This window comes from Pleuronectes platessa, chromosome 3 (assembly GCF_947347685.1).
Source record: "Pleuronectes platessa chromosome 3, fPlePla1.1, whole genome shotgun sequence".
NCBI classification, from domain to species: Eukaryota; Metazoa; Chordata; class Actinopteri; order Pleuronectiformes; family Pleuronectidae; genus Pleuronectes; species Pleuronectes platessa.
This window is the reverse complement of record NC_070628.1, coordinates 13,315,779-13,337,816: the sequence shown is the minus strand read 5'-3', so window position 1 is coordinate 13,337,816 and position 22,038 is coordinate 13,315,779. Positions and strand designations below refer to the sequence as shown.

At 41.7% G+C, this 22,038-nt stretch overlaps 1 protein-coding gene across 5 annotated transcripts in view; it reads left to right on the top strand.

Annotated features, from left to right (window-relative positions):
- apbb2b (amyloid beta (A4) precursor protein-binding, family B, member 2b) overlaps positions 1 to 21,522 on the top strand; it is a 50,363-nt gene extending 28,841 nt beyond the window's left edge. For 2 of the 5 annotated variants that reach the window (XM_053418630.1, XM_053418633.1), the window contains 13 exons: positions 145 to 276; positions 819 to 890; positions 1,793 to 1,843; positions 3,341 to 3,426; positions 4,183 to 4,243; positions 6,692 to 6,838; positions 7,605 to 7,732; positions 11,669 to 11,783; positions 13,177 to 13,264; positions 15,140 to 15,220; positions 15,330 to 15,445; positions 16,611 to 16,790; positions 17,872 to 21,522. In XM_053418630.1, the coding sequence (XP_053274605.1) occupies positions 145 to 276; positions 819 to 890; positions 1,793 to 1,843; positions 3,341 to 3,426; positions 4,183 to 4,243; positions 6,692 to 6,838; positions 7,605 to 7,732; positions 11,669 to 11,783; positions 13,177 to 13,264; positions 15,140 to 15,220; positions 15,330 to 15,445; positions 16,611 to 16,790; positions 17,872 to 18,042 (1,428 nt within the window). In that variant the 3' untranslated portion in view covers positions 18,043 to 21,522. The other 3 variants (XM_053418631.1, XM_053418632.1, XM_053418634.1) reach the window with 3 other exon arrangements.
- Positions 21,523 to 22,038: the final 516 nt, after the last annotated feature.

Sequence of the window (22,038 nt, the reverse complement as noted above, 5' to 3'; positions counted from 1 at the left end):
TTACATCTGCAGAATATCTTTCCTGACCATGGGACGATATGATACAACTGATAACAATACGTTAAACATGTCAACTCTTTTAATCTTAATAGCTATGAGTCAATTTCTTGTAACCGTGTTTTTTTAATGTGTGTTCGCATGCAGTTGTGCCAAGCAGAGGTTTTCTTCAGGTCGTCAATTCGTTCGGGCAGCACCACCTCGGACAGTTCAGTGGAGCCTCTCTCCTCTAATGAAATCACCATCCCCTCATGTGGATTTGTCAACAGCTGCTACTTTGTAAGTAAAAGAACAAGCCCAGTTCTTCCACACTGTGCTTTTTTTGTTTTGTGTATTTTTTGCAAAAGGCAGGTGATGTGGCCTCTATGTTGAATTTCAGATTGGAGATCATATTTTTCTGATGCTATATTTTTATTTGAGCTTAGTGGAAGACTGAAATATGCATCAAGACGGCCTGGCACAGACAGTAGGACAGAGGGTGGGGGGGGCATCAATGCTTCTCTTCCTTCAGAATGCAGGAACGCAGCACTCCATCAATCAGTCAATCATGCAGAAGGACATAGGGAAATGGAGAGAGAAGAGATGAGATTTATCGAGAGCAGTGCGCTGTGGATAAAATATCGATCCAGTGAGAATGGACTGATGTTGTCAGGATCTCGTCCTGTCACATCTATCTGGGGCATCTGACCTGAAGACTGCTCGAGTGTTAGCCAAAAACAGAAGAGAGACAGACGTAGAGTTGATGTCTCTAAACTGTCACCAGGCAGGTTTTGGTCACTTTTATGCGTCATCTCTCTCTCTCTTTCTGTTTATCTCTTCAGCCTCGGTCCACATCTCTGCAGGGGGCGTCGGATCCGGACTGTCACTCTCTGCATCAGGAAGATGAGGAAAAGGTGAGGCACATTAAAACTTTCCATATTGTGTTCCCCTTTTGTATCACATACAGTGCAGTCAGTATTTGAACAGTGGTACGTCATTTGTTTTTGCTCTTTTCTCAGCACATTTGATTTCAGAGATGTGAGGTAACAGTGTAGCCTAATGCACACAAGGAACAACGTCCATAACAAATTCACAGCCTTACAACAGTTTGTGTGCAATCATGGAATAAAATAGTTTTTCATGCAGAAATATTGTGGGGAACATGAATATTGAGGCTTGAGTGCAACACATTTATATATATTTTAATAACCTAATATTTATATTTTTTTATATTTTTGAATTCTATTCCTTATTTTTTTGGGGGATTCTTTTTTGTGCAGCTTTATTTGTCACTTCCATTATACACGTTACAGAATACATGGGGGTGAAAAGCCGTATTTCAGACATCAGGTTGCAGGTCACTTTATGCAATTTAAAAATTGCATAAGATACATTAAGACAAATTAGTCATGCAGCAGTCGGTGGACATTTAAAGAATTAGTACATTAAAACTGAGTGTCAGTGTAATTTTAGATCCTGCAAAAAAAAGTGTCACTGTTCAAATACGTGCTGACTGTTCTCCGTGTCTGTTTTGTTTATATTCCACTAACCAAGAATCAGTAGAATCTCAGAAGTGATGTGAATGTTCAATAGGAGCAGAAAACATTTGGGGAAACTCCCTAAACTCTCGATTGACACTTTCTCAGCTAAGAAATGTTTCGCTCCTTATTGCAACAGCTGCTCAGTGTGGAGTGAGCGAGTCGGCTAACTGCCTTGTTCTGTCTTTCTTCCCTCGCTCCCTCTCCCGCCCCTGTGACCGCCAATCCTTTGACCCACCGGTACTTGTGTGTTTGTGTGTTTTTAACGCTGTGTGTAGAAACAGGTGTGGAGTGAATTTGGCGGAAAGATTGATAGTGAGGTTTGGAAGGCAAGTATAATGCACTCCATGTCGACGAGTCTTGTTCTAACTTCACCCACTCTTTGAGTGTGTGCGTTTATGCATCACGTGCTAGAAATTCACTGCCTGGGCAAAAAGCATGTGTGGCTGATGCTTCAACATGAATGTACAGTAACTGACAGCAACATCTTGTTATGCCTCATATGTCAGAACATCTGTTACGTGGCTGTAGCAACATACTGAACCGTTTTTTTTCTTTCTGTACTTGTGTGGCAAAAATATGTACATCTTTTTCTACCTGGCACAGATCTGAATGTGCTTGCACACGATTGTAAGTGTGTACATGCAACTTTCTTTTTCCACGATGCAGCATGCCCCATTACCCATAACACACCAGTGCCATTTCTCCGTCCAGCAAGGGGACTCTGCCCACGCTTGGATGCATGCTGGCATAGACTGTGTGGGGTCATGATATTTACTTTGGCCTCAGCCAGGTTCGTCTTTGTTCAGCCCCTTTCCCACATGTAAGCTGGGAATATTACAGCAGTTATACATATCAGAGTCGTGTCGGACAAGGACCTTAAGTGGTTTTTATTTTAGGTGCTTGTACAGTGAGATGGAGAATGTCACGAACATATACCACAGTTGTAGTTTCAAGAAAAGCCTCCACATTCCAAAGCAAACCAGGCAGTTCTTCTGGGAGTTCCATATGTTCTGTATGTCGGCCTTACACACACAAAGAAGAAATGTAACCAAAAGAGTAAGAGGAAATTCCATATCTGAAAATACCACACACATCGACACCCACCAGCTGCGTCGCCGGAAAATGAAACCAAAAAGACAAACACTAAGCAAACATTAAAACGGTTTAGAATCATTTGTGTTTGATATCCTCTTACAATAATACAAGTTTATTATAATTTATCTGGATCACTTTTATATGCATTACCTCCAACTATAAAGTTACAAAGAAATTTAACCAAGATGACAAAACTCTTTTGTCATCTCCAATGATGTCTGGAGCTTTAATGTCCTTTGGGAGCATGATAGTTATTTTTTCCTTTCAGATAAAACACCTGTGTGTACATGTGAATAATGATATTAAGAATAATAATGATGATAATGGTAATAATCATTAATTTTAATATGTGCAGCCCTTTATGGCTATGGTGCTTAACGAGAGAAGATAAAAACAAAGGTCGAAAATTATAATGAAAATAAACCATACCAATCAGAAAAAATATTGTTCTTTCAAATTAAATCTAAATTGAAAAGATAGGGTTTTGATTTTCTTTCTACAATTCCAGGGTTATTTGTTATTTTAAGATCTAAGGGGGGATCTTTCCACAGTTAAGGGCAATTAAAACCAAAGGCAGCCCGATTTTCAGTCATTTCAGAATGACTGAAGTCGCTCTCCAACTATTTTACAGGTCACATGTGTGAAAGAGGCTTTAAGGTGAAGGTCAAAGATGTAGGAGATATTTTGGTTTCATTTTACACTCTAAAGATTTCCCCTGTGTGCACCAGGATCTGCAGGCAGCCACCGTGAACCCCGACCCCAGTCTGAAGGAGTTTGAGGGTGCAACGCTTCGCTACGCATCACTCAAGCTAAGGTGAAATACCTGTGCAGAAACACACACACACACACACACACACACACACACACACATTCTTGCTATCCACAGTCTTTAGGTCTCTCTATTGTTCTTGGTCTCTCTCCACTTTCTAGTTAGTTTCTCTAATCTTGTGTTAAATCACTGTTAGAGTTAATTGAGGTCCGACAAGGCAGGAAGTCAGTGATTCTGCTCAGGAAATGACTTCATGTCCTCTATTAGTATAATTACCCCTTGTAACTTTGGTAAGTTCACACACAAGATTCAAACTTTCTACACAAATCAGCCAATGGTTTTAATGGTAACACTGGGACACTGTAAGTGGCGAAGGAAGCACTCAAACATTTTACTCTAGTAAAAGTGAAAATATATGGACAAAAATGTACTCAAGTAAAAGTACCACATTAAACTTCCCATCTAAGTATTTACTTACTTACTTAAGTAAGTGTGCACTTTGCTCTTGTTGAAGGAGGCGGGGTCTAATGTTACCAGTCCTTGGTGATTGGATCAGTGGACCAATCCCCTTCTTTTTATTGATTACCCTAACCCTAAAAATCAATGTAAACATGTAACACATAGTAAAATGTAGTTAATTAGAAAGGATTGATATTTGCTATATATAAATCTGCCCAGGTAAAGCTCGGATACTTAATTAAAAACAAAATAAATATACTTTTCATTTCACCCCTGGATGCTGTTTATCTTATCCTATCCTCCTCTACTCCACGTTTCTTAACCTTTTCCACTCATCTTCAGGAACCGTCCAACATTAGAAGAAGAGGAGTCAAACAACGCCAATGGTGACCCAGAATCAAAGGTACGGAATATTTTCCACAGCTTAGATTGAGTCTAAAGACTATTTCACATTACATGTTACATGTTTATTTTAATCTTTGACCTTAGAAACAAAAAAGATGATGTCATAATCCAAAATATTCTGCAACTGGTTTGGTCAAATTCGTTAAATGGGCTAAAAGTTCATTGTTATTTTTGCATCAAATAAGCAGCTTGTTGCATTGACACTACCTCAAGTTATCCTGATGTAAAGTATAAAACAATTATAAATAGGTCAGAGTTGCACACGACGTCCATTTGTGTCAAATCCTCTTTTGCAGAATCTAAAGTTACAGACTTGTATCTTTTCTTATCTAGCTTTGTTCATGCTGTATAATGGAGTCAGTTTTCCTGGCAGAAATGGCTTCTTTTTGTTGAAAAGCCGTTGCATGTTTGTTACAGTCTGTTTATTTCCCTGTTTGTTTACTGTGGGGTTATGAGATCATGGTTGCTGCATGTTACAGTCAGGCAAGAGAGCGACTCTGAAACAATACTGACCCCCAGTGCTGACATAGAGAAGTACAGGGCCATGGTGCACTAATTAGAGTTTTCTTAAACATCCAAACTTAAGATTCAAATGAGACATTTAAAAATGTAATCAAGCATCAGTCTCAATAAAACATATGACTCAGTGGAATGAAACCATTCAGCCGATACTGCTTCTGGCAAATGTCAGACCAAGGTGTAAATCCAATTTAGAATCCAACTAATTAAACTGAAAAATAGATCAATTATTTATTCGGCCTGACACAGATTAATTTCATCCTGTCACAAACTGCAGCAGATTGCTGGTCTGCTACAATACATTCCAAGGAGTGTGTGTGTGTGTGTGTGTGTGTGTGTGTGTGTGTGTGTGTGTGGTTCCCACAGATGGCTGAATAGATCTGAAGAATTGCAGATCAGAGTTTAAAGCCAGCACTCGGGCTGATGACGTGGTGCTGATTTGGCTGTCTGGTGTCTGTTTCCCTCTGTGTGTCTGGCAGAAATTGACAATCCTTAGCAACAGGGACCTTGTGATGAATAGCAGACACAAACACAGACCTGCACTCAGGGCATTTGGTCTAGTGGCGCACTCTGACACACTCACTCGTCCCACATCAATGGCAGTAAGCAGCACACACTGCTGTATTAAGATTGGGACTCATCCCTTTTCTTTCCAGTTTATCAAAGACTACAAAACTGACCAGATGAATCCAGTGCACACACAACTGCCATTCAACTACACAAAGCTTAAATCAAATAATGTAGAAACCTTGTACCTCTTACAAAGAAACACACTTTTATAACTTGCATGAAATATAATCCAGCACAGCCATCTGGGGAAATTTGGGGTTCAGTGTTGCCTGAAGAGACTTTGGCATATACAGTAGCCTGGATGAGCCGAGAATCAAACCATCGACACGCTGATCAATGCATGACCCACTCTACCTCCTGAGTCACAGCCGCCCTAAGGCTGCATAGTGTTATGTGTGAAGTAGCTGCTACCATCTGCTGGTCTGGAGCGGTGACACAACTTTCAGCAGACTTTTTGGTGTGTGTGTGTGTGTGTGTGTGTGTGTGTGTGTGTGTGTGTGTGTGTGTGTGTGTGTGTGTGTGTGTGTGTGTGTGTGTGTGTGTGTGTGTGTGTGTGTGTGTGTGTGTGTGTGTGTGTGTGTGTGTGTGTGTGTGTGTGTGTGTGTGTGTGTGTGTGTGTGTGGTCATTATGTAATGAATTCACCTGATAAACATATCATAAAACATCAATCTGGTTAAAAGTCAATTGGATCCACACACAAACATGCTCTCTCACAACCAGTCCTCCTGGTTGATGTGGTAGCGACTCACTTCTGTCTCTGTTCTACCTTCTCTGACCTCTTTGGTGTCTGAGGTCTGGAGAACTGTCTGAACGGACTCCTCAAATCAAATGAATACTTGATGAGGTCAGATGGATGGGTCCCTCTGCTTCCTCTCTCCTTTTCTACCGACATGCTTTGTCGTCTTCATCCATCTTTTATTCTGTGAAAGTGTTCAAACCCTCTGGCTTTAGCCTCAGAACTCGCAAACTTCCAAAACTACAAGTTTATTCAGAACAATACGGGATTCATATTTAAGTCACCCACAAATATCACCAGTGTACACTAAAACTAACAGTGATCTAAAAAAAATGGATTAGAAAGACCAAGTACATTGAGAGCTTTAAAAAAAAAAAAATTAAAGGATTTCAAACTAGATTTAGAAGGAGACAGGTAGCCAGTGCAAAGACTTTAAAATGGCTGTAATGTGTGATCTATTTCTGGTCTATAACACAAGTCTGATCTATAACACACGTGTGATATTTTTAGGGAGACCAGTAAGTAGAGCACTACAGTAGTCAATTCTGCATGCAAGCATTAAAGTCTGTGTGTATGGTCGTGCTCAAAGTAAAAGTTTCATCACCCTGTGTTTCCCCCAGTGTTTTGCAGTGCGCTCACTGGGATGGGTGGAAATGGCCGAGGACGACTTGGCTCCTGGAAAGAGCAGCGTTGCCGTTAACAACTGCATCCGACAGCTGTCCTACTGCAAGAACGACATCCGAGACACTGTCGGCATCTGGGGAGAGGTGAGACAGACGGTGGTGGCCTTTTGTGAGGGGATATTTGTTTTGTTTTGGGTGACAAATAAAGGGTGGCAAGTTTTTAGTTTGTGAGAATAAAGGATCCGCAGAGAAGGTTTGTACAGAATTAAGACGAGGGAATATAAAAGTGGGAGGTGGAGCAAAGTGAAAAGACACAGGAGTTAGCAGGGGCAGCAGTCCTCTGAAATGTATGTCAAGAGATGGAGGGAGGAGGGAGGAGGGAGGAAAGTGGAGCAATGCCTTTCCTTGGCTCTGCGGCGGTTGTGTTTAATGTGAACCGACAGAACATAGAGAGAGGGAGGGAGTGAGCGAGCGCGCGCGCGCTTCATCCCTCTTTCAATAACCTTTCATCTCCTACAACCTCTTTTTAGGGATTGATAATTTATTTAGAGGCCCTCCGAGCCAAAGGGGGGACACACACACACACACACACACACACACACACACACATACACACACACACACACACACACACACACACACACACACACACACACACACACACACACACACACACACACACACACACACACACACACACACACACACACACACACACAAACACACACGCACACGTACCATAGATGCACACAAACGCATATATGTATATATTGACTTGGCAAGTAGGAGAGTAATTGACCTTTTAAAGCACCATTTATTGTAACATCCTGAACTGCAGGAAATAAGCATGTTTTTGTGATGAGATCTGAAGTTTATTTGTTTGTGTGTGTTTGTGTTTGTGTGTTTTCAGGGGAAGGACATGTACCTGATGCTGGAAAATAATATGTTGAACCTGGTCGACCCCTTGGACCGCAGTGTGCTCCACTCGCAGCCGATTGCAAGTATCCGGGTTTGGGGCGTTGGCCGGGACAACGGCAGGTTAGTCACTTCGGGAACTGTGTTAGTTTGTTGTGTTTAAATTTTTTTTATTGATGAATCCTCTATTGCTTGTCCTCATGATTAATAATGATTCTGTCCGAGGTTTTTCTTCAAACGCTTCCTGTGCTCTAAATCATCTGTAGCTTCTCCTTACTGATTACGAAATATTCCAACGTTAATAACCAATCACCTTGGGCATGACTCACTGAGGGGAAAATTTCCTTTTGTTGTTTAGGGTGAAGCTGCTTAATTATTTATGTGATGGATTAGTCACCATTGTAAATGAAGTCATTGGTGCTTCACACAAAAGGTCAGGGTGACGATTGAGGCTGGCGGACAGTCGGTGTGGCGGTCGACAGAAGAGAGAAGTTAATGATTGATGATGAAGAGGATGCTATTGAAAAATGTATTCATCAGTACGGAGGAGAGGGTGAGAGGGAGAATGGCCTTTATTCTCTTTCACTACAACTCCCCCTCTGACTGTCAGTCCCTCACTTTCACTTCCACCTCAGCTTAGATCAGCACACGGCTTCAGACGGCAGTGAAGCGTCACAGATGCTTCGGTGTTTTATGCTCTTGTATGTAAAAGGGAAAAGCTAAGAACAAACAGGCTTCACAAGTCTTCTCTTGACATATAAAGGTTCATGTTAATCTCTAAATAAGCACGGTGTGTTTTTGCTGCAGAGCTACCAGCAGAGGGCGCTCTGCACTGCTGCTGCAAGCACAATAAGATAGGGAATGTAGGTTATCGGAGACAGACGGGTGATGTGGACCAGAGTGGTTAGTAGCTGCTGTATAATTGGAGCTGGCATGTGCTTCACATGTACACACTCACACACAACACACACACACACACACACACACACACACACACACATACACATACACACATACAGAGGCATGGGTGCACTCAGTAGAAGTGGCATGGTTAAAAGCTCTTGGCATTAGTAGAACTGCAGAGTTCTGTGGCCTCAGGGATCTTTCTCTTCTCTTGTTTGCACATACACATACACACACATACACACACATACACACACACGCACACACAGTATATTCTTAATCCTTGCAGATGAAAAGAATGTGTGTTTTCCGAGCGCCTAACCTTTATTTCTACTATCCACATCTACATATAGCGGGCGAGCGAGAGCAGTGGGAATACCAGAGCTGCAACGGAGGGAGGAGGGGGAGGAGATGGTTAGAGGGAGGAGGAAGAGAGGGGAGAGGCAGAGAGGGGTATGAAGCTGCCAAAGGGGGAGGTATGGTTAGTTCCTCGCTGGGTGTGGAGCAGACAGGTTGAGGAGTGTGTGTCGGACCAGGAGGAATAGATGGTGTGAGGGTTGAAAGATTCTCCTGTATACAGAGGATTACCTGCCATAATAAGAAAACAAACCAGTGTAAGTATATCCTTATTCCTTTTTATCTTACTTTTTGAAACATCACTTGTTTTAGTTTAGAGTAGTGGGAAAAGACAGAGAGGCTACAGATAAGAGTGATGAGGCCTTAGTCCTAGGGGATTGATATCTTGTATGTTTTTTTAGCTGGTGTGCTGCTCACAATTTTACAAGAACTCAAGTAGAGTGTTAGAACTGGAAGGGGCTACATGAGTGGTGCTATGTCCGTGGTTGGGTGCTAATTATGAAGAGATGATGTGATAAAGGAGTTTAGTTATTCTAAAAAATCAAGTGTGTGAAATATTAAATTGCTAATAACCCAGAGAAGCTTTAATAGTTAAATTTGAAGCAGTTCGGCATTACAACATTAGTTAAAAACATTTTTCATCCTCACACTAAATGTGCATCAAAATTCTCTCTACAGGTTTATATTCTAAATAGTTAAAATGTCAAACGTGTTCTCCGCCAAAGAGGATGTTTTCAACTGTCTTCGTTAACAGGATAATGCAAAAACTACACGACCAATTTCTGTGAAATTTTGTGGAGGGGTGGGGCCTCACTCACAGAGGAACCCATTTAATTTCCGTGCACATCGGGAACCAGGATTTTTTTCTCCACTTCCTTTAAAATGAGAGTTAGGACATTTTGCTTTAGGTTTGTTGATTTCTCTAAGAATAATTTGTGGAACTCGATGAAAAAACTCCAAATAAAAAAAATAATTTAGTGAATTTAAATAAGGGGACTGTTGGACCTTGGTGAATGTATGTGCTCAACCATTCTAGTTTATTGATTTGTTGGACTTTTCTTCTTGAAGATATTGGAGGCGGGAAATAGCAGCAACCAGGTTTCAGTGTTGTGGAGCGTTTGGGGCATAATCTCCCATAATATACACACACACACACACACACACACACACACACACACACTCACACTCACACTCACTCCTGTGGATACACCTGTGAGGGAGATCAGAGTGCCCCCCCATGTGCCACGAAACTCATTATTGCCACGGAGATTACAGATTCACAAGGCAACCTTGACGTTTTTAGTGGCGCTGCATGATCATAAGATTATATTCAAAATGTGCTATCACCCCCTCCTCTCTCTCTTTCCTCTGACTTTTATCTTTACTCTCCTCTACTGGGTGTTTTATTCTGCCCTCGTCATCACACTTTCATCTTTATCATGTACATTGTTGCAGTTCACGCCCAATTTCCTCCCCCAGTATCCCACATTTGCCTCGTAATATCCCTTACCTCATTCTCCCTCTCAGTAACTTTGTTTAGGCTGTATGGCTTTAAGAAACTTCCAGGCTATTTATTCTATACCTGTCAGGAAAAACAAACCATCAGCAACCAGTCCAAATCTTTTCATCCCTCCCGTCTCCCCCTCCTTCCCACCTCATTCAATCTCTATCGCTTTGTCATATTTCACCTCAAGGTTAATATGCATTGAGATTACCTGCACCGCTGCTTTTAACCTGATCTACAGCTCTTCAGCCCACACGCACACATGCATATGCATAAGGAGAAAGAAATCAATATGTCACTCAAGGTTAATTCCTCATGTATGTCACTGGGTCAGTTTGTCATTTTCTACTTTGCAGTACCACAGATTTGTTTTCTCCTTTATTCTGCTAACTCTCTGCCTTTTCCTCCCTTGCTTCCTCGGACCCAGAGAGAGGTAAACACATTCTTTCCTTTCGTCCCCAGACGTTCCTCAAGTATCTCTCCATCATCTTCTCAGTCATTCCTTATTGTTTAATTTCCTGAGCATCTTCATTTTATTATCATTCTTAAAGTGGACCTTGATGTACTTTGCCCACTCACTTAGAGACATAGGAAATGAAGGTGACCTCCTCTGTCCTGGTCTGTCTACAAGCAATTTTTGTTGAAGTATGCAAACACACACATTCCTACGTACAGCCGCACAAATAGGAATCTTTTGTGGAGACTTTCCCTGAGGGTCTGGATTCAGAAATCTCATTATAGACCTCAGGCCGTTTCCTCTCTCCTGGAATATTGAAGAACACATCTTGAAGGAGGTTGTTTAGTTTGGGTTTAAGTGTGTGTGTGTGTGTGTGTGTGTGTGCTTGTGCGAATGTTGGTTTAATTTGGTGCCGCTATATTTCTTCCCCACATCATTCCACGTCTTCATTCCTCTCTCCCTCCGTCTACATTCCTTTCTTCTTTTCATTCCTTTTATTCAGCGAGAGTCAAATTGTTTTTCGGGCTCCAGTGGGCCCAGGGGAAAGTTCTTCCCTGCTGTCGCTCTGTTCAGCTCCTTCTTGCATCACGCTGCTCTATTGATCTCTGGGGTCCATCGACCTGCAAGTGCTTGTGTGTCTGTGTGTGTCCTGTCTCCATCAGACTGATAAAGGTCAGTTCATCTCTCATGTCGTCTCCATGAGCTGTCAGTCTGGACACACACTCACACAAAACCACTTCATCATTCATCTCTCTTGTCTTCTAGTAGAAACTAAAACTGGTCTAACAAACTCTCCTCTCATCATTCATCCCTCGTATTTTTTTCTTTCCTCTTTCAGGGACTTTGCATATGTGGCGAGGGATAAAAACACCAGGATCCTGAAATGTCATGTGTTCCGCTGTGACACGCCAGCCAAAGCCATCGCCACCAGCCTGCATGAGATCTGCTCCCGGGTGAGTGCTTCAGGCTGGAGGAAGAGGAGGAGGAGGAGGAGGAGGCTGACATGAGGCCAAGTGTGGATTTTGGCAAAATTAAGAGTCAATGTGTTAGATGATCGTTTCCACTGCCACTAGATAAGGAAGGCTTCGAGACAGGAAAAATATTCAAACAAAAAGGAATGAAACCTGTAAAAAATAAGAAAATAGCAGTAATACCTTCCTCAAAAAGCAAGAATTTTTTATTTTAAAGCATGTTTACTCTTCTACGGTCTAGATAAACATTTTAATCATTGCACAGCGTATCTACTCTCCTCCGAAACTCCCCAAAACTAGATTATTAAGTCTAAATTATTAAGAAGTATTTTCTTCCAAAACACACTTATCAGAGAGCTTTCTCTCCCTTGCATCTCTATTCATCGACAGATTCATGCAAACAGGGTTGATGTTTTAAATGTCCCTGCTTTTCAACAGAACTGTTAATTTATTCATTAATGTACTTTCCTGCTGCCCCACTAAAACTTATGTAAAGCTTTAGAGTTTTAATTCAGTGTTGGGAAAGGTCTTTTAATGTTTTTTAATTTATTTAGGCTCATAAGTTTCTGCTGAAATCAAGTCAACTTTGCATTAAAAGCTTTTTTAAGGGTTCAAGTTAAAGTGTAACATTTTATCCGTTACCTTTTTATGTACACTTACCTAAACAATATTTGTACTTGTCCTTTGTTGGAGGGAGAAGGAGCATTTGTCCTCCTTCACATCCGCCATGATAATACTTACTGCCCCACTTTTTCCAGTCAACCTATATTATAGATCTTTTTAATGCGGACCTGTCACACAAAACAGGACGAACAAGGAAATGGGAAGAATTAGTCACAGCAGGGTTTGCTGAGATGCAGATATGCTGTGACAAATTCTCTTATTAGGGACATTTATTGTGTGTGTGTGTGTGTGTGTGTGTGTGTGTGTGTGTGTGTGTGTGTGTGTGTGTGTGTGTGTGTGTGTGTGTGTGTGTGTGTGTGTGTGTGTGTGTGTGTGTGTGTGTGTGTGTGTGTGTGTGTGTGTGTGTGTGTGTGTCGGTTTGCCTGTGTTTCTCCTTGTTAGGAACACTGCAGGAAAAGATTTTACCCTGTGCTTTGTAACGAGGAGTGTGACCTGATTTAAGTGTGTGTGTGTTTTGTGCGCGCTCTCTCCAGGTGATTTGTGTAGAAATTGTGACAGTATCAGGGTTGAAGCTCTTCCAGGTTCTTCCCTCTCCCCGTTCTTGTTGACACTTTCATCCTTTTTCCTCCCACATGCTCACATGTTTTTTTTATGTCGTGTCTCCTCACCCTCCTCCCCTGTGTCACTTCCGTGTCAGAACATTTCTGCTCAGTTTCCTCACGTTCCCGTGTCTCTCTCTCGCCTTCACCAGATAATGACAGAGAGAAAGAATGCCAAAGCGATGGCAGGAGGCTCTCTCCACGACAGGATGCAGGCGGGATTCGATCTTCCTCTACAAGGTGGGTTTCAGACATCCAGCCCCCCACTCACACACTGAGAGAGCAAGTGACACACATTAATAGATACAAGCTGTAGCAATCTGGATGCATCACACTGTTCATTTGTAAGCACAGATAATCTTAATGAGTCTTCAATTTTATGGTGTGTGTGTCGACTTGGGACTTTCACACTCCAATAGAGACAGGAACATAAATTAGTTTGACAAATATCATGGTTGCTCAAATATAAGATTTTTTTTTCTTTAGTATATTTTGTTTCTAAAGGAGGTGGTTGGCTTATTTTTTGAAGACAAAACAATGCTGAATACCTCACATACCCTCTACGGAGAGTTCTGCAGTGTGGGTTGTTTTTAGCTGTCTTGATACTAGACCAGTGTGTCTCTCAGTGTCAGTCAGCCCTTAAAAGTGTCTGCCAGTGTCTTTACTGCAGATGTGAACCAGGGAGAAAATCTGTCCAACAGCCATGAACAACGGCTGTGACAGAGGATGAGCTCTTGTGACCTTTGACGTCACAAAGCCTGACAGGAGAGAGTGTGAATAATGTACAAAGATATATACGAGTGGTTTTTATGTGTCACTGTATTTCATATTGAACCTATTCAAGGTTTCAGGGAGGACAACGTGGTTCTCCTTGGAACTATGGTGTCTCAGGCAAACTTGGGGGGAAAAAGTCAGTATTTAAAAAATAGTTGTTGGAAATCGGGGTCTTCGTATAATCAGGGTCGTCCTATATTTGGGATAATACAGTAGATACGTCCATTAAAACATTTTTCAGAAGATTCACATCCATCACTTTTAAGTTGGTGATTGATGTCCCTATTTGGCCTTATAGGAGATCTACAGAGTTTCTTGTGTAAGTCACCAAAATGCATTGTTTTAATCCTTGAAACCTAATAGATATTACTTATTACTCTTCTTTTTCTTTCTTGCCTTTCACACATTGCCACTCTTCATTGTGCATAGCCGTTTTCAACTATGAACTGAGTACATGCAGAATGCAAACTCAACCTTTCCGTTCTCCCCATACATCTCCTATTAGTCAAAAGCTCTACATGGCTCCAGTTGTTCATAACAAAGAGAAGAGTTGATGAAGTTTGTTATATTTACAGAGTAGACATAGAATACATTCCTAAGTTTTTATATAACTGGACAAAGGTAGGGATGTTGCTGTTGGCGGCAGTAAGACAAACATTCCTGTACTTTCAGGAGACAGTGTAGGAACGTAGAGGAGCAATATTTACACAGGTAGCTATTTTATAAAAAAAAAGAAATCTCTCACTCAGTCGTAAACATGGTAACAAGCAATTTCTGCAGCACACATTGTTTTCTCTCTCTCTCTCTCTCTCTCTCTCTCTCTCTCTCTCTCTCTCTCTCTCTGTTGGTCTGTCAGAGAGAAAAATAATCAGCTGCACTTTGTCATTTATACGCACACGTTATTGGACACAAGCTGTGTCCTTTTCCTAAAATGACAACATGTAGTAATTAACAGCTTTAGCTTGAAATGGTCTTTCAAAAGCTAAATTAAAGAATTTCTCAAAACGTTAGCTTCCTTTGTGTTGCATGATTGGAGACCTTCATTATCAGGCAGAATGAAAATGTGAATAATTCTGATCAGAATGGAACAAACACAAGAATCTGAATTGTTAAACATCACAGTCATTATTCACTCTATCGCCTTTTATAGAATTTGACATCCCTTATTCAGAAAGGTGGTAACATTCATGTAAATTCCAGGAAGGCAGCAGTGAGAGATGTACAACTGACTAGGCTACACGTTAGATATCTGTCAATGTGTATCTTCTATTATTTATTTACATGAAGTTGAATATTTATTCTTATAAGCACTTATTACATGTTTTGTGTTCTCCCAAGCAGAGTTCCCCACACCAAAGACAGAGCTGGTTCAGAAGTTTCAGGTGTTTTACCTGGGGATGCTGCCTGTGGTCAGACCTATAGGTCAGTTTGCCACACACAAAGACACACACACAAACACACACTGTTTGATTTCACGTGTGTTTTTAATGTGAATGTTCTGATTTGTGTTTTGTCACATCCTCTGGCTCAGGTATGGACATTCTAAATGGAGCTATAGACAGTCTCATAGGTTCTTCCAACAGAGAGGACTGGACTCGAGTAGCTCTCAACGTGGCAGATGCTACTGTCACCATCAGCAAAGACAAGGTCAGACACTTTTTTATTAGCTTAATAAACTTTGTAAGCTCCCTCCCAGTTCGACTTGGTAACAGAGAATTGGTTTATCAATTGGAAATTGCGATGCAACTTCCTTTATAGAAAACAACAATAGTTTTATCAAAAATTAGATTCACAAGTTCCTGTACAGCAATGTGCTCTTCTGTAAATACATTTTACTGATGGAAACATATGACCAGCACAACTTAACTGGATACCAGTCGATATAGCTATGGTCTGATAATAGTAAACGACATGAGCTTTTCAAAGAAATAGCAATATGTGCTTTTATATCTGCAAACATGAATATTTTTATATGTTCAAAGTTTCAAAGAATTATCTATTTTCTTAATTCAAGTTCCATATATTTGGTTGTATTTGGGTTTTATTTATGTGTAGATATATTTATAACAAAATTTATGATTAAACTGTAAAATATCAAGCCTTGATTACATGTCTTTGTCAGATCAAGATTTTGGTACCAAAACCATCATAGATCTTTTTAATATACGCTGTATCAGGCGATATATCGCTTAAAAAATGTTGCATCAGGCCCCAAAAATCCTTATTGGTCAGCCTCTTAACTTAAGGTGAATGATAAAGAGTATGGGCTCCTACTTGTGTGGAGGGAGGTAATGTAGCTTTGAATGAGGAGACTGACAGCAACTTTATTTCAATCAACAACTTTTTTTGTTGTGTTTGAACATTTCAGTTACTTTCAATGCATTTAACTCCAAAAACTTCAGAAACTATGTAACTCACAGTGTAAATTCACAGATTTGGAAATTTGCTTCCCACCTGATTGAATGGCTAAACTGCAGCTCGCAGACAGCAGCTCCACTCAGCCCAGTTAACAATGTTCGACCATGCAGACGACATCAAATTACCTGTTTCCCGTCTCATTTAAATAAGTTATGCATTAAAGCTTTAACAGAGGGACAGTTAAAGCTCTGCTGCTCCACTGGACCTGTTTATTAGGAGGCTGCAGTTTTACTGGGTCGCTCTCCTGTGTGAATGTATGTAAATGTTGGCCGATGTTTTTTCTTTGGATCTTTTTGTTTCCTCCGTGCTTCAGTAGAACATTTGATTAAACTAAATCCAAATGAATGTGAGTTATAAATGACTCAACAACTCACAAACCAATGTGTCTGAGCAGAATGAAGAAGAAGTGCTGGTGGAGTGCCGCGTGCGTTTCCTGTCCTTCATGGGCGTTGGGTATGACGTGCACACGTTTGCCTTCATCATGGACGCCGGCAGCCATCGCTACGACTGTCACATCTTCTGGTGTGACCCTAATGCTGGGAGCGTGTCCGAGGCTGTGCAGGCAGCTTGCATGGTGAGTCACTGAGCCGGAAAACAAGAGCTCGGAAACACAACTCAATACACACAGCTCAATACACACAACTAAACCTTCTACTGACTTTCTTACCTCCACAGTTGTTTGATCAGGGATTGTTACTTAGATGAATGCAAACTCCAGTTGGACTTTACCTGAAGGAAAAATATGTAAGCTATATAAAACTATTATCAGGGTAAACGATGTTTTTCACTTGTTTACAGATGCAACACATAAAATTCAAGCATAAAACACAAGACGGTGAACTTAACAAATCTATAAAAGCTTAAAGTTTGAAAGTTATATTTCAACTGAAATTACAGACTTCTTTTATGAGTCAATCCCTTTCCTGTAGTTTAGTTTAAGTTTTCAGTCCGACAGGTGGATGTTTATTATATTATTTATCACAACAGATGCTTTGATGGGAACCTCTGTCAAAGCTGTTTTTGTAAAATTTCAAATCAAGAGTAGTAAAGTTAGAATATAGAAAAGAATAGAACAGAATATAGTCCCTGCAAGGTATGGTGCAGTTTAAAGTTCAGTGCTTTAGATTCTATTATGTGTTTGTTGTTTTCTGCTTGGTAGGAAACGATTTCAGATCAGCGACCATTACAATCATCAAATTACCTTCACAGTGTGGTGTTATTTTATTATGTTCCGTGTCATGGTCACTGGAGTTCTTGTTATCAAGCAGAGATGCTACCCACAGCAGAGGCTACTCATCTTCCTCATCTCTGCTGTGTGTGAGTCACAAGATGAGTCGGCTGCAGGCTGGGCTATTGATCACACATCAGAACACACACACACACACACACACACACACACACACACACACACACACACTTTAACTGATTCACAGTGACAGGCATCATCAGTCATTACTATCGATCACAGCACCAGTCCAGCTTTCCGTTCTCTCTCTCTCTCTCTCTCTCTCTCTCGCTCTCTCTCTCTGTCTCTCTCTCTCTCTCTCTCTCTCTCTCACACACTCTCAAAGTCGTATACTCAGCAGCTGTAACTCTCTCCTGTCCTTCTTCTCCCCCTCTCTCTCTCTCTCCCTCCCCCTCTCCCTCTCTCTCAGTTGCGGTACCAGAAGTGTTTGGTCGCTCGGCCTCCCACCCAGAAGCCCTGTAGCTCCTCCCCCCCTGGTGACTCGGTGTCCCGCCGGGTCTCGACCAGCGTGAAGAAAGGAGTCCTGTCCCTCATCGACACCCTCAAACAGAAGAGACCCGTCACAGAGTTGCCGCAGTAACCACGGTGAATCACCACCCACTGCCTGCCACAACCCCCAGTCACCATGGTAACCAGTCGCATTCGCTGCCAAAACCCCAGTAACCACTAAACGAGAGCAGAGCCCCCCCCCATGGATCTGGGGAAACCCCCCCCGTCTCGATTCCTTCACTTCTCTGGAGCAAATTGGAATTTCACCTCAAGAGTTTCATCACCTCTCGAGCAGCAATTCAACTTCGCCTCCTCAGAACAACGGATTAAGACTCTGGACCCCGGTGGAGAAGGAGCGCCCACGAGGCCGGTGGTGGTGAAGGTGTTGATGTACATAGAAGTGACTCTCCCCCCCCTCGGCACCGAGAAGGAGCGAGGAGACGCATATCGTAGAAGTAGGACGTGCTCCTTCATGCAGAGCACAGCGTGGGGAGCGAGCTCATCGCTGCCCAAACTGCTGACTTCTCCGTGCTCTTATTGTGTCTGTGTCTGTGCTGCCAGCATGACCTTGCAAACCTGGCCACACCCCCCCTCCCCATCATTCACCTGGCTTCCTGTTAGTCTGTAGTGGCTTTACCCCCCCCCGCCATCTCTGTCCCTCTTTCTTACCATCTGTGATGTGAGAGGAAGAAAATGGTCGGGAGGCAAAATGAAAAGCCATTGTGTCTGTGAACAATGAAGGGAGCTGCTACAGACTGATTTGTCCGTTAGTCTACACTCATCTGTTCAACTGGTCCTGCATGAACTTTTTTGATAGAAATGTGAATCATTGTAGACGATATCAACACGCTGCTGCTGCTGCTGCTTCCAAAGAGCGAAGGGGGGAGGAATCAGAAGCCACCTTGTTTTTCCATCCCGTCTTCTCTTCTCGTTGTTTTTCATCGATGTGTCAGTCCGCTGCGTCTGAACGAGCGGTGACCGTTCACCCGAAACCACGCCGCACGTCTGCCGTCTGTCCACCTTCATTCTTCTGTTACCCCTCTGAAGACGACAGACGACAGCCATAACGGAGGAAGGGACGCAGGGATGGACATTGTTGCTCGCCCCGCTCTCTCTCCTCTGCTCCCCCCCACTCTCAGTGCCAGACTGCAGCTCGGAGCGGAGGAGACGTCAGCGGGAAGCTGCTGCTCTATGATACACATGCTGGAGGAAATTTGACTTTAAATCCCCCCTCGGTATCAGTCCTCTCAGACTTCATGTTCACTAATAAAAGGGGACTGGTAGCATGAGAACGCCCTGAGGAAGAAAAAGGAAGGAGACTTGAGGAATGTGTCTTCATACCTGGGTATGGTTGTGATGATATTGTCTATTTATCTCCAGAGGACGACAGAGACACATGTTGACTCAAACCAGCAGGACGTTCCTGAGCTGCTATGGGTCTGTCTCCAGGGGTCTGTTCACTTGAATCCTCGTGCCACAAGATCACATGCTTTGTTTTTTCTCACACAAATCACGAACCTGGGTGTACGGTAATAACTATTGATGGTCGTTATTGTAACTCAGATCATCAGGACACTCTTTAACAAGGTTCTCTTGGCTGTAGAGGCAGATAGATGCTGAACATCTGGCTGTTAAATCTCACCTGTCGAAGTTTGGATGTAGAAAACAGACGGGGCAGAAGTAGGAGTCTTTTTTTTTCAAGTGGCCTTTTCCAAACTTAAGATCAGAAGAGTTTAAGTTGTCACGAATGGAATGAACCTGTGAGAATATGATTTGATGTAAATGTATAACTGCATGACCAACTAACAGGTAACAGTTGTAGTTAAACATTATGTCCAAAGACAAGGGCCATGCCACAGGTGTGTTTTTAGTCTTCTTCAAACATCTGGATGAAAAAATCTTCTGTCTGCTGTATGATTAAATATTTTAGTAGTGCTGCTCATATCAGGGCTCATTCCCCTGTCGAGGCCCAACAGTCCCTTATCAAACCCTATTTAAATTAACAAGATGTGGATTTTCATCTTGATCTGCACTAAATCCCACACACTCATAGATATCAGTCCCATACGCATGTCTGATGTCCTGCCATGCAGTAAGCATAGATAAATCAGTGACAGTGTCCGAAAATGCAACGTGAAACAAAGTGAAAAAGATTCTTGCATCCACACCGTTTATCGAATCCCTCCTTCCATCAAGTGTCGTGGAAATCTGTCAATCTTTGTGTGATCCTGATGAAAAACTGGTAGACAGGTGAAAATATAACCTCATTGGTGGAGGAGGAGCAAACTGACTGGACCGCTAGGAAACGGATTAATATCTTATTTATCATTCAGCAGAGGGATGATGTTTTCTGTTGGAGTATGTGGTTAAATCAACCATCTGTTCCATGTGAACCTAAATGGACACAAGAGACACAAACTGAGGTCAGTCAGCAGGCGACTGACACTTTTGACAGGTTTCAGGTTATGTTAGAAAAATCCTATCTCAGGACGAGAACCTCCCTCCTGCAGGGGGCGGAGTGACGGTTTATGACAGTGTAGAAAGTGAAGTTTGACAGGTGTAGCAGCAGCGTCAGGTCGTAGTGAAGGGTCCGATGTTACAGCCGAGGGTCCAGCTTGTCATCTGTGTTCATATTTAACTCCACATATAACAAACCAAGGAAGGAAGTCGGAGTATAATTGAGACTCTGTTGAGAAAACTCACTTTTCTTTTATCACGAGGATGTTGAAATGTGAATGAGATGAATAAAATCTGTTCTGTACATAATATCAATTTAATGTAACATTTGGCATTACCCGTTGTCATAAGCTATCTTTTTTTTTTTTTTTTTTTTTTTCATTTTTGAATGTCTCGTTCTTTTTTTTTAAATGAAATGCCTTTTTTTGAGAACTCACCAAATGGCCAAAGTGTAAAATACAGATATACATTGTTGTAGATAAGTAAAGTACCAGAGCAAATAATGACAGAACTGGAGGGGCGGTCACAGTTGTCAATTAAGTTGATACTGAATTTAACTGAGCAATTATCTATGCATTCTTTTGATCTCTAGAGGAGAAAACAGAAAGTCGTAAAAAAATAAGAAAAAGAAGAGAGAAGCCTTGCATGCCCTCGGACAGTTTGAGGGAGCGACTGTACGTACTGAACAGAAATATTTTTTATTTTATTTATTCTATTTTATAAAGGTATATACTGATTTTATTAGTTGGGGCAAAGTAAAGTCTCTTGACTCGGTGTCGTCGTCTCTGTCCCTGGTTAAACTCACAACGCTACAATAGGCTCCGCTTTGCAGAACGAGGCAGATAAAGGAATATATCTTCACCCTGTACAGTGTCCTGAGAGCTGGACGTCCACTGCTGCTCTGAGAGGGACGAAGAGGAGGAGGAGGAAGATGATGATGGAAACAGCATTGGGCTCCCAGCATCTCTGTCAAGCTCACACACATAAAGAACAACAACAAACACACACTCCATTTCCCACAGATGGATGTGTTGGCTTCTGTTTGCCGCTCACTGATTTGTACACTTTATCAATGTAACCAATTGTGAGAATAAACAGCATAATAAAAAACACAGCTCGGCTTTTGTGTGTCTGTCTGTGTGTTAGGGGCTGGAGTAATGACATTTTTATTGATTCGTCTCTCTCGATCCATTAAGTTTGTTTTATCACCTCATCCAAGGAGGTTATGTTTTCACCACTTGTTTGTTTGTCAGCAGTTTAACTAAATTAAATGTATTTCCATGGAACTTGGGGGAAGAAACATGAAGAGAGAAACATTAGATTTTGCTGTGGACCCGGACAGGAAGATGGATTTAGGTCTTTAACATGACAAGATGGTTTTCACTGATTCACCAAGGAATAATTCATGAACGCTGACTAAAAGAATTAAGCGTATTAAGCGGACTAATATTTATGATTGTCTGCAATTTGGTCCAAATAGAAATGCTGCAGTGGATTAACATTTTAAAAGTGGACTGTTGGCCTCAAGCTCGAAAAGGGTAGGAAGACGTTCAAATCCTTTGCTCTCCTACTCACTCTGTTTTAGTTTTTACAATAAACTTTGTGGTTAATAGGAAAAATTCTAACATCT